The sequence below is a fragment of the Epinephelus fuscoguttatus genome, linkage group LG5, assembly GCF_011397635.1.
Source record: "Epinephelus fuscoguttatus linkage group LG5, E.fuscoguttatus.final_Chr_v1".
NCBI classification, from domain to species: domain Eukaryota; kingdom Metazoa; phylum Chordata; class Actinopteri; order Perciformes; family Serranidae; genus Epinephelus; species Epinephelus fuscoguttatus.
This window is the reverse complement of record NC_064756.1, coordinates 32,287,033-32,300,885: the sequence shown is the minus strand read 5'-3', so window position 1 is coordinate 32,300,885 and position 13,853 is coordinate 32,287,033. Positions and strand designations below refer to the sequence as shown.

General features: G+C 40.9%; 1 protein-coding gene across 1 annotated transcript in view; it reads right to left on the bottom strand.

The window, feature by feature from the left end:
* gbe1b (glucan (1,4-alpha-), branching enzyme 1b) overlaps positions 1-13,853 on the bottom strand; it is an 87,266-nt gene that overhangs the window by 67,061 nt on the left and 6,352 nt on the right. The window contains exons 2-4 of the mRNA XM_049576149.1: positions 7,644-7,813; positions 3,821-3,936; positions 1,376-1,501 (exon numbers count right to left, since the gene is read on the bottom strand). Coding sequence (XP_049432106.1) covers positions 1,376-1,501; positions 3,821-3,936; positions 7,644-7,813 — 412 coding nt within the window. The remainder of the gene's footprint in view (positions 1-1,375; positions 1,502-3,820; positions 3,937-7,643; positions 7,814-13,853) is intronic.

The window sequence follows — 13,853 nt, the reverse complement described above, 5'->3', positions numbered from 1 at the left end:
GCTAACAATGGCCCTGCACAACATTTGTTAAACATTAAATGATCTATGATTCACACTGTCCCTGTTACACAATGGGGAAGGGATTTGTTTCATACATAGAACAAATTTCCTGATGGCTACCCACCAGGCCATGTGAACCCACTGTTTGAAGTACATGATTGAGCCACTTGTAAATAAAGCGAGTATACTGCCAGTAAGAGTGCTCCACTAATTAAAATGGTGCCAAATAACAAGCGATAAAGAAAGCAAGGTGGTCTTTAATAGCCTCTTATTGTTTTGCTTGTGCACACTTCTGCTGAGGGCGTCAAGTAGCATTGAGACACATTCAGACCCTCTTAGCATCAAGCACCCACACTAAGAATGGCCACAATGGCTGTGGATGTGAGACGTAAAGCTGATTCCAAATGAAACTGTATGTTTCACACTGCAAGAAATCAAAGCAGTGATGGAAGGACCAGGATACGGGAGGTTACTTTAAGAGCTGACACTGAAAAAATCCAATATATTGTCATTTTAGAGACATAACAGAGGCGTTTAGCCTGATGAAACATTTTCTTTTTAATCATTTTATGCTTTTTAACTATCAAACAATGAGAGCTGTGATGAGGTTTTTAAAATTAAGCCCCAATGTTTTCACACAAAACAAAAAGTCTGATCTGTTTTTCACCTCAATATGACCTTCCCTGGCATCTAAAACCAAATCTAACAATTTGTAGCGTTTGCTGCCACATAGTCTCTATATACAGACTCTACATTCAGTGAATGTAGAGTCTGTAGGCAAACCCCGGAGATCTTGCTTCCGGAAGAAGAGCGGAAGAGCCCTGGTTTCTGGTGCTAGGCTGTTTGTAGTCCGCGTGATATTGACCAATCACGTTTGAGCCAGCTGCAGTTGTTACCAGGTTAAACGCTCCATGTGGTGAACATAATTGGCGTCACTGCAAACTCTGAATCCATCGCAATGGTTCAGCATATTTACTTATATATGAACGGAAGTCGGAAACGGAAATTTGCCTCCTCCGCCCACATCAAACTCATCAAACTGGAATGCCAAAAAATCAGGGGTCTGCCCCCAGAGGCTGTATCACTGTCTGCTGGAAGTCAGACGCCGAATTCAGCCAATTGGTTCCAAGAATGGCTGCCACATAAAGACACAGGGCATCACTGTTTACATGAAACAAGGCCCTCTTGTAATGCTGGCAGCTCAGAAAATGTTTCCAATGACAAAAAATGAAAAAAATGAATGAATGATTGAACAACACAAGTGTGGTTCATATCCAATTTTCACCAAGATTTTAGAATTATTATTACTATTTGACCATTTTTACCAGTTTTGGAATACAATACTGAAATAAAACATAATCAAATAATAACTTACAACGTAGGGCTGAGGGGGGTCCCAGTGAACCCAGTCATAGATGACAGACTTCTCCTCCCTGGTCACATACTTTGCCCAGGGTGAGATCCGGTACAGCCGTTTACCCTCCTTGGTGTGAACTACCACCTGGGAACAACAGATAAACGAGTGTCATGTTATTGCAAGGGCACTTAAACAATGACATAGAGAGAGGGCATTCAAAAGACAGGACGAGCACTTTACATCAGCTGAGAGGAAGGAGAAACACACATTGTCTAATAAGCAGACAGGATATGGACCACACGATACACACTACTGGAAACTGGAAATCTCAATTAAAAACCTACAAGAAGGAGGAATAAAGGATAATGGTAATGAAAATAAAAGTGGAAAAAATGCTGCAAGAATGAAAACATCACTGCAAAAAAGGAACAGAATTAACCAGGTATAACAATCCTCATGTGTAAGAGGCCTGGCCACAAATCAACAGAGGCTTCCAGGTCTTCTGTGGCTCCTGCGTGTTTCTGTCCCTGCACGTATGCAATTTTAAAGTCAGCATTTATTTACATCTTCCAGCCATGAAATGCTTACATCATAAAACTGTGCAGTTACTCCCCATCCATTACACAGAAAAGATGGTGCAGATTGTTCAACCAATAAACCAAACATTTTTCAATGTGTCAACATGAAAACCACCCCCCTTTCAGAAAGCAGCTCCCCGCTCTCCAATGCAAAACTCACAGCTTTAAATCCATTATACTGTGCTCCAAGGAAGCACTGAAGACATAATATGCTGTGGAGGACAAAACGCTACAGTATTGACCAGAATACTTGTTGTGGTGAATCTGGATTCAATGGTAATTATGCTGTGTTTTATTTCTGTAAAGGGGTGCAACTCCTCTGTTGATTTTAACATAGCCACTCGCTGGCTTGTCTTGAGAGGGGATTTGAGCCAGGGAGCAATTTAGAAAAATAGGAAATCTAAATCATTATCCTTTGCCTTTCATCTATTATGTCTGCAATTCAGGATTGGAAGGGGGTCAAATAAGTATAGTTTGGAAATCTAACTGAAAAGTTACTTTGCCTCCATCAGTCAAATAAGAAAGGAGAAAGCCAGCGTGTGAGTTGGAAAAACCCACCAAGAAAATCGATCCTGTAGTGTTACCCACAGTATGTGTTCACCCTGTTTTGTCCCCTGCAGAAACAGGCATTAGAACCCAACTAATTCTGGCTACTGTTGTGAAGTAATGACTGTTCAAATGCCACCTGCCTGCGAGCCGTTGGCCAGACCCCCCTCTGGGGTTTTTTCATTATGGCCAGGCCACCTGGGGGTTAGCTGCCTGGCTCCCCTTATGACATGCTTCACAGTTTATAGGATTAGGAAAAGATAGTTGGATAAATGGACTGGCATACAGCCTGACAGAGCGGTGGTCCTTCAGACAAATTGGCCAGCATTAGGAATATTAAAGAAAAATCAGACTGTTGGGCAGGCTGAGGGGGTGCATGAACAGGAAAAACAACTAGGAGCCAGGCAATATGCGAGAAGTTAGGTGTGGATAAAAACAAGTGGGCGCTTGATCGCTTAGATAACACCTCGGCTCATTTCTCTAAAGTCTTGCATCCTCTCAACATAAAGAGCTCATTGTAAATACTGTACCCACAAAAGGACACAACTTGTTTATGGAGACAAATTGGGCCCTGAACAAAGGGGATAGAAGGGCAAGCTGCTCTACATGAGAGTGATTGGAGCTAGGCTTGTGCTTCCACGAGGGAGTGCTGTGGAACTAATTCTAAAGTGGAGCTCACAGCAAGACAGCCATTCATAGGCAGCAGGGGTGCACAAGGAAAGGCCAGGTGCCAGCTTTTCCATCTGCTTCTTATCGTCCTTAGACTGACCTCCGCTGACAATGGGAGCCGGGCAGCCTGTCCAGGGCGCAGGAGTGTGCCAACGATGACCCGGTCCCAAGGAGAGTGGCACCACGATGCAATCCATTCCACGCCTGGCATCTCATTTCAGGATTATTTCTCATCCTCGCTGCTTGCTTGGGAGACAATGCATAATGGGAGGTGCGTCTTTTGCATTTAACCCTGATGAATTATTTACTAGAGCTAAAAACCAATCATGTACACCCACTGCTGGGTGTGTTTTGCACAGACAAACACGACGCAATGTCCTGAGGGACACCTGCCGCAGACAGGAGCTGAAATAAAAGCCATCAGTTGAGCTCCTCAGGTGTATCTACCCTCCACTGTGCAGATTGTGTACATACAGTAATCTCCCTTCTGCGCGCTGTGAGTATGACATGTTGTTGACGGCGACACGCTAGGTTTTCACTTGGTTCATAAGACGCCACACATGACAGGGAATCTCCCTCGCACATTACAGTTACAAGTCACCATACCACCGTGGCAAGATGACACACACTGAGGGCGTGAAAATAAGCATGAAGATGTTTTGTTCTCTACCTTGAGTTTGGTTTGATGATCCACAGCTGGAGACTTGTCATGCTTGGGCGGTAGAATCAGTTCCCACTTGCCAAATTCTTTCTTGGTGTAGGGATGGGTGAATTTGTCCCAGCCATCTATAGGGGAAACACAGAGAGGATTTAATCACATCAAATTAATTGGTTTACGACACAGAGCCAAACATCAACTATGATTAGCTGCATACTGATCAAAGGACGCCATATGATCACAGATGCCTATGACAGAGCAGCGCATGTCAGTACATGAATCTCTCTTGTCCTTTTGCTATCAAGCGATCACAGATGAGAAGATTAGAGAAAAGTCTGAAAAAAGACATAATTAGTGTGGCAGAAATATGTTTTTTTTCCTATCCTGTTTATCACCTTGCGAACCTATCTTGTGACCCATGTGAGGTCTTGACCCCCAGGTTGAAAACAACTACCTCCTGTATGTATTTTGTAATGCCAATGTGCAAAATAGTCTGGCACCGTTTTAAAGTACAATGCTGACCAAAACAAGGCTCATATCACTACTACACCTGTGCTGTATTGGCTGGCAGAATACTGAGATTAACACATTATTTATTTATATATATATATTTTTTTAAGCCTGTACATTTGGGTTGTGTATTGGCAAGAACCTGCTGATACAATACATATCACAATTTAATATATTGCCATTTATTGTGATTTTTTAGAAATCAAATTTCAGGAAAACTGTTAACACTAGTGGTGAGCCCTTTATGCCTGTATCACAAGCCTGTGTTCTTTGCATAGACTGTTTATGTTTATGCCAACAATATGTTGTGATGTTACAGTGGAGGAATCAAATGGCTGAAGATAGATTACAACACTAAAGGATCCAGTGGTCAGACCTTTAAACAAAATGTGCCACCACAGCGAATCTTTGCAAGTAAATTACTGATTACATTTGATAGTGTTTTAGAGAATCAATACAGTATCATAACACTAATATTGTGATGCTCAAGTGTAATGATATTTTTGTATACCCCGTATATGTGGAAACTGTATGTGATCATACCTCCTTATAAATTATTTTGATTACATAACATTTTGTTTATAGAAGTCAGAAATATATTATATAATATAGTCAGAAATTTTAAAATCCAACCACAGGGTTTTTAATTATTTCTGGTTGCAAATAAAAAGTTGCATTCTTTCTTACAGCAGCTTGTGTTGTTCTAAAACAACCCCTGTAATTGTGTTGGTATGTTACTTAACTGCCTTATTAATAATGCTGTTGTGGCAACACAATTCAGGCTTCACAAGGAAGTGCAGGACCTTGACACCAGAATCCTGGTTTGCATCCAGACTCTTATCTTAGGTTTAGGCAACAAATGTACTTTTGTTAAGTTTAGGCAAAGACTGTGATTTTAGTTGAATGTTAATTAAAAAGGCACTAAGAAAATAATTCTGTTGTCAGAACAAGTTGAAGCTATTGCAAAATTGCCTGTTCTGGCAGAAAACAACTGAAACACATTGTCTGTAAATGATTTGCTGAAACACTCAGTAGCAACACTTCTTGCCACATATGTTAATTACCAACATTACCTTATTAAGGTAATAGAAAACAGAGTTGGCTTGGCTTTATGTCTCCCTCAAAACATATTTTCTGTTTCAAATAAGTTGTACATAAACATCATTTCGAGGAGGCACGGCTGGTTAAAGATAGTTTGTGGCTGATAGTCACCTCTGTGGCTTTAGCTCTATTTAAAATCCTCCTGTTCTAATCTAAACCCTCTTGCATAATTCTGTCTTGTTTTTTTACTCTGCACTGCTCATCTGTATCCTGTGACTTTTGCAACAGTGAGTAAAGCAGCAGACTCAGTCATCTAAAAGAAAAACTGATAAAATGCCACTTCACTGCTCATTGAATTATATCTCTGAGGGAACAACAGAGAGGCGTTACATTCATAACCTGCTGATACCACATTACCAATTGTCATTGACTGACAGGAATATATTAGGACACAAAACATTTATTATAAAGCAGCCACCTTGGCATGTCAATTTAGGATGTCGTTTTTATTCAGTAATCCATATCTGCTTGCTATTCATGAGCAAAAACAAGGGCAGGATAGAAAATGAATCACAGGAGATGCTCCAGAAGTGACCGGGCACAACACCAGCACTTTTCACAGGCAGGCCAAGTCATATTTTTTCACAATTTATTTATCCCCCTTTGCTTAAACTCCTCTGAACCCCCCCCCCAATCCCCACTCCACCCCTCCCCACCACCAAAAAACAAACAAACAAACAAACAAAAAAAAAAACAGTGCATTATGCATCCAACCTGCACCATATTCATGACTAGGGCTGCTGGGCTGTTTCCACATTTACTATGAAATTGAAATCAAATAATATGACTGAGCCGTGTCAAAATGTAATCTCTCACAGAATTGAATGTTGGAATTGAGCTGCTGCCCAAGGTCCTGGGAAGATAATTAAAAAGGGAAAAGAATATGGAAAGAGGGAATGGCAGCAACAGAACTAACTAGCGCAAAAAATGTGTAAGGACAATAATTGACAAATCTCCGGTTTTGCACACAGTATCAATCTGAGCGTATTACTATTAGCATTTGCTTTCCTTTATCGTTACCTGCAGGGTGTCAGTTCACAATGGCTGCAGCACAGAGCTAAGTGTTTGTGCAGTGGTGCCAAGGCAAATGGAATCTGAGTTATGTGAACGTGTCTCAATTCTTTCACCGTCCTTTTTCTTATTCATTTTTTTCTATTATTATATTTTTTGTTTGTCCAGTGAGAGTAATATATTACTACTGGCATGTGCAATAGATGCATTCATATATTTGATAAAGGAAAGAAAATGACACTGAGAGCTGGTATTACCTTGTATATCTTTTTGATAGATGAGAGCAAGTCTCATTTAATCTTGTTAATGATGACAAAAATAAATAATCTCTCTGCACACATTAACCGAGAATAACACTCAAAAGACTATTAACCTGAAATTACTTTCAAAGTTGGGACCGGAGGGAAAAGAGATTTCAGTGCAAACACAGAGGTTGCACTCACTCAACAACTTTGCAGGCGATGATGAAATAACCAGCTACTAAAATATTAACAAACACTCCCACATTCAAAAGAAGCCCCTTCAGTATGCAAGTTTATCCTGTGTAATCAATATTTTCCACATTTCCTACTCCCAGGTTGGTTGATCAAAAGGGCTGATACCCTTGTACCGCAGTTCTCTCCGCTTTTTCTTAATTTTTGGCCCCTTTGTGTTCTAGGGTGCAGAAATGTCAAATTTCTTATTTAATACACCATGAAGATATGCAACCTTCCTGTTAGCACTGAAATCTCTTTTTCCTTTTTGGTCCCAACAGTGTATATAACTCTATATCAAAGTGTCATTTCCTTGTTAGTAATCCTATTTATTATTGCAAATTGATTGCTATTATACAACGGGAATGAAACATACTTTCATCTAACAGCCTTGCTGCATGCCTCTTTAAAAGCCAATGAGGACGCCTGCTGTGCTAAAAACAAATGAAGATTTCCTATCAAAAAAAAAAAAGACTCAGCATTTTGTACAAATGAACTGAGAGCAAAATAACAGTATCTATGGAAGTTATAAAGTACCAAGTTTCAGCTTTAACTTCAGAGGGTTCACATTCTTGTTGGGTGAATTTGGTATGAATTGTAACACTTTTAAACACAGAACATACATGACCAGATAATACATGAGCAGCAGTAAAACTCAGTGGAAGCTTTGGGGAAACAACCTGGACATCCCACTGCCGACATGTTGCTCAGGAGGTGACAGTTCTCCTCAGGCTACTTACTGAAATCACCAGTGAGGAAGAGGGCCTCGGCACCCGGAGCCCACTCAAAGAAAACCAGGCTGTTGTCAGGGTGTCGCTGCACACCGAAGGTCTTGTAGCTGCATGTGAACTGGTCAATACCTCCTTCTGCCTCTTCCAGCTGTAGAAGCTGCTTCTGTAGCAGCTCATACCTTTCAAAAACAACAGGGGACAAACACAAAGCCATATGAATTCAATAGGAAACCCACCAGTGGATACACACTGCTGGATACATACAATGGTATATATCGTCAGTGATGTTGAATAGATTTCAGTTATTTGTTTTTGACAACCCCCTGAAGAACATCAATTACATTCAGGTCTGGCTGTTACATGTGGGTGGAGAGCGAAATAACAACAGCAATTGAGATAACTGTGCAATAGTTTCTCCAGCTTTCTCTCTGCGTGACTGCTGAATGTCAGTGTAAATATAGTGAGTCCAGGATGTGAGGATTTTATTCAGTTGTTCAGACAAAACCTCACATTAACTGTGAAATATTCATGTAGAGTAAAAGTTTACATGAAAAAAACATGGTACAGCCCATCTTCATCTATAAACAACAGCTACTACCCTCCACAGGAAGGATAATACAGTGTAAATTATTATGACGTTGGGTTTTTTTCTTCTGGTAAGTACTCACCATGGCAACACAAGATGTTGACATGTGCACACACATACACACACTACACATCCCCACACAACTAGTCATCAAATTAAAATTACTGGGGAAGAAGATATTCATCAGTAATTACCACTAATGCTACCATTACTGGAAAAAGCAGCCCCTCTATTGTACCCTGTCAGTGTTATCACTTATCACCCATTAAAACAACTATTTATAACAATACAGTTAGTGGTGAAAGCAATTTTCAAAATCATTGGTCACACTCATGTGTCATTCTGGCGCAAGCAAAAAAGTACTTCATTGAGTAATTAATTATTTCCACTATTTCTGTGTAATTAACAGTCCTAAATTTAACGGGTTGCCTTTTTTTTTTTTTTAAGTTTGAAATTCGACGGTGGATTTTTCCTATAAGGCAGACATAAGAAATACTGACGATCAGCCATAATTCTCTTTTTGAATAAGGATGAATGGAAACAGGCATTCTAAAGCCGGTGAATCAAGCTATAATACAAGCATAAAGCATTTCAATGTTTCAAGTTTCCGATAAACTAAGTAATTTACTTGTCACTGTAAAATGACATTTGTGTCTTAGATAAATATGTGGAAATCAACCAGAAAAAAAATTGAGATGAATTTCACTGTTTTACTATTTGTGTGCTGTATGCATGTGTCTGAAAAAGTTTCTTAGTTTGAACATATTTACAACTTTTCTACAATATCGCAGCACATGCAGTGTAGCAGTGCACAGAGCTGCATCTTAATGTTTCCATGCTAACGTTATCTCTTTGAGGTTCTACCTCAGGATGCAAACCTGCCTCATCCCCTCAAGAATGTGTGACTACAGGCATATCCTGAGAGATAAACCTCTGTCTGTTACCTTCAACTGGGAAGGATAGACTAACTACTTTGCAATTTATCTCACTTAAGTTCCTGCAGCCAGCTGGTGTCCATATCAGATTCCCCCCGGTACAGAAAGCCTCTTTCAGCCAGCTGAGTTAAGTGCACTCTCTCCCCTATAGCCCTGAAGCCAAGCTCAGACTGGCCTGTGAATGCCCTGGGGCTAGTGATGATGGGCTGAAGTAACAGCGCGATTTCTCAGCAGCTGCTCCCTGTGTTGGGCATAGTGGATACAGACAGTACTTGCCAAATGTAAACCTTTAAAGTCCAACCAATGATGCCACATGCCTCCTTTGCCACTTTGTCACCATTTCAAGAATATGCTGAAAGGAAGGACAAAGGGTGGATTCACATAAGGGCAAAGCTCGACTGCCACAATATTAACAGGCATGAAAGTCATGCCTTTGATTATAACAAATGAGTTCCAGAAGGCTGGACCAGTGGGAATAGTGAGCCAGAATTCTGTATGGATGCAGCGTTCACCGCACATCTCTTGTGTCTGTTTCCACTTGAGATTGCAGCAAGGAGGCGAGATGAGACCACACATCACAAATGAATTGTGTCTGTAAAGAAACAATTCATTTCAGCAAGTCATTAACAGAGTTGAAGCTACAGGCAAAATCAAAACTTTGATTTATTTCCCTGTTATTTGATTATCAGACAGAAAGTGTCTGTGAGTGCCCATGCTGTCCTCGGTGCCCTTGTCTCCAAGTTTTAATTTGATGAAGTTGTCACTCTTCCTCTCCTCCATGCTGGCACTGGTACCACATTTCTCTACCTTTCCCACAGTTTTTCTACAGTTTACAACAATATCTAGCCTAGGACTGCACTTGGTATCCATAGGCAGCATTTGGGCATAAAGCACTCTCCCATCAAGCTGCAAAGAGCAGAGTCTCAGAGTATGTGACCATTTCATCACATATGGCAAGCTTTTTTCTCCAGCACTGGCCCTGAATTCCTAATTAAGGTCAGTCAGCGTTAGAACTGGAACTCAGCTCATTGCTGTTGTCTTCCCGTGTTAAGATAAAGCCATCACATTTCTTTGTAGATTATGAGATACTATGAAGGCTATTAATACAATTTTGCAACCTTGATCAAACCTATCGGATGTATATGTTTACGCAATCCAGAAAAGACGACAGAAAAGATCAAAATACAAGCATTTTAGAAAGATGCTTCTTAAAAACAATCGCAGAGCCTGCTTATATGTGGTATTAATATCAGAGATGCACTGATCCAGCTTTTTCAGTTTCAATACTGATCCCGATGCTGTGGCTTTGAGTATCAGCTGACATCTATGGAGCTTTATCCCTATCTTTATTCAAGAGAGTGGTCTATCAGTTTGAGAGCATTATTTATTGATTTCACGTTCAAAAACCCTGCCCTCGCACTCAAATATCCTCTGCTTGCGCTTGGATCTACTCTGTTTCTGCTCAAACTGTGTGCTCGCACTCAGATGCCATGCCGCTCGCAAATTTCCTGCTCGAGCTTTGGCTTTTCTCCTCGCGCTCAAACTGTTTCTGTGCGCTTGCGGAATTTCTGCTCTCAGATTTCTGCCCTGCACTTGGATTTTTTTGTCTAACATCCCTGTCAAAATCCCCCAACCAATAGAATGCCAGGTTTACTGTTGACCAATTAAATGATCCCTGCCTCCTTGTGGGCGTACTTGCTTTAGTTTTAGAGCATCCCATTGGGGTGGGTACTCTTTAACCGGGTTCATCCACTCCCACCCTCTTCCACTGTCGGGAATTATTTTTCAACAGTCACCGGCTCACAGCAGTTGAAATAGTGTGAAATACCTCCACTCAGCAGATTCTCTCCTTCGCTCCATGACGTATGACATAGCTTGCATCGCAATAGATTTAAAGGGAAAGGATCGCCTCAGGTATAGGTTGCATTTTCTGATACCTGATCCATCTATTTTGATGATATCGGGGCAGATATTTGATCCAGATATCGGATCGGTGCATCCCTAATAAATATGCGTTTTGGCAATCTGAACACAAGTGAACGGCCAAAACATATCGCCATCAACACCTGTGTCCATCATGTGTCCCCAGCTGACCACTTGGGTTTAGATTTTGTTACTGCCTGTGTCACTTATGCTAAAAGGTTAAAGACCTCTGTGCACAGTTATTACATCCACACTTACTCTAGCTGCTTGCTTGTAAAAATGGCAAAATGATGGCGGTCACACAACACGTTAGTACTCTGTCACCAAAACAACCACCCGTCCTTGTTGGGGACGCATCAGGACACTACAAAGATCTATGGGCAAATGCATCTCAGACCATCTTTGCAGGTATTTTAAGTGACCAGATCACAATGCGTCTTGGTGATTGTTTACACTTGTATTTAGCACTGTCCACTTGTGATGAGATCATTTAAGATGCATGTTAATACCAGGTATAAAGTGGCTTTATATGTGAGCCAAATGTAATACAGAAGTAAAATAATTGATTGATCTAAGTTTGATGGTAATTTGCTGCTACTCTACTGTATCAATGTTGGCAACGACTTGAAGCCAATATGTAGAAGAGTTTTATGGGATAATGCCACCTTTACAGTTACTCTGCTGGCATGAGTCTTTGTTTGGGTTGCAAAGCTGTTAGTCTCAGTGCCTTTATTGATAATACCACAATATCACCTCAGACAGAAATCTGACACATAGGGCCTTCAAGATTATAGAAATATTTTTCAAAGTGTTAAGTCTGTCAGTAAAATATCATGAGAGCCTTGAATCTCAATGTGAGAATCAATTGCGCCTGACACAATGCAGCTCTTCAATAGCTCTCACATTTATTTCCCAATTGCAAGTTCAACACATGAAAGATTCATTTAAGTGTTACACTGGTCAGGGAAAGTTGCCATTTAAGAACTGTGGTATGGAGAGTGTTGGACGCATGTTGAATGTAACAGTTAAAAGTGTATTATAATACATTAGTACTTGCTGTTCTCTATTAATAATACATACTTAAAACTGCATCAATGTTTTTTTGGCCACTTGGATGCAGTGGAAGATGTAAACGCAGCTAATATGAGGTAGTTGTTAGCAAGCAGTTGTTTATTTGAATTATCATTTATTTGAATTCATGTTGTTGTCCACCTGACTAATGCAAGTCCAAAATTCACTCCCCTTTTACCTCTGTTTGCGCTCCGCCAGCTCCTAAAGGAAATATCTGGCTCTGTAGCTGCTAAATGCTCCACTATGTTCGCCAGCTTGTCGCGAACTGTGTCTGTCTGCCATTTGGAGCTGGGCAGGAAGCCTACAGTGGGTTTATCAGAGCTTTTTGCTGAAAATAGCTGCCTGCTGTGGCTACAAACAACACTGATGAGAGCAGTGAGAGTGAACCACAATGGTGAGGTTGCGGGCCGTGAAACCAATACAATGATTTAAAACACGCTGACACAATCCGTATATCTGAGGGGTACATCACTATGACCTACTCCAAACACACACACACACACACACACACACACACACACACACACAGTCATGTGACCCATTGTTAACATAAAAATGTTGTTATAGCAGATTTCTAAAATACACAACATGAAAAGATCAGTTATGATACATGCCTGCATTTTATTACAGAGGAGAAACTGATCACCACTTCTCAGTGGAACAAAGCGATATTTCAGTTTCATTAAAAACACACTACCTGCTCATTGTCAGGTAGTACACGATGAGAGACACTATGAATCCCTGGAGCCAGAAATTACAAAAGAGTTTTGTCCTGTCTCCTATTCAGTGGTAATAGAGCAGCAGGAGATTATAGATGTGAGTCACAGATTACAGTCATGGCTTTCTTATCTCTTGGTTTGGGTAACTGTTCTTTATCTGTAAAGATATTGGAGAAAATATCATATGGCACAACCAAGATATTAAACTTACAGATGTTACTGCACACTGCTAAATTGCAAGTGACAGACATCAACCTCCTGTCAAATCACTTCAGCTCAGTGTCGGATGCATTACTGTTTCTTCTCAAACTATCAAGTTAACCCTTATTCCTTAGAATGAGTAAGGGAGACTACTTGTGCAGTTTTTGGTGGCTGCAAATTGGATCATGTTGATATGATATGCAAATTTCCTATCTGTCCCAAAGTCATGAGTTGAGACTACAAAGGCACTGAAAGTGGGGCTTGTGGAGAAAGATCTCCCACAAGAGGAGAGCTAGGCTCAGAAGGCAGAAGAGAAAGCTAATCACTTAGCGAAAGCTCTCGTGGAAATCAAAGCCGGGGTTCAGAAGGTGCTGGAGAAGGTGGGTGAGTAAAGATCTCATTGATGAGAAAGCTGAGGCCCAGAGGATGCTCAAGATAGCAGACCAGCTGGGGGACACTCTCCTGCATAAGAGAAATGAGGCAAAGAAACAGCTGGAGAGACTTGACTTCAGCTCTGAAGCACGGTGAGATGCAGTAGAAGATCGATCATCTGCAGAAACAAAGGGGAGAAGATCTCCCTCCTCAGGGCCACAGGGGAGGTCAAACAAACCCCACAGGAGACAGAGATGGAGCGGGAACAGAAGCAGAGCAGCATGATGTCCAGGGTGGATGATCTGGAGACAAAAAGTCCAAGAAGAAAAGTTGGACAGCCAACCTCTTTCCATGCCTGCCCCCCACAGTTGAAGACCAGTAGTACTGTTTCATCCAACATGCTATGGCAAGA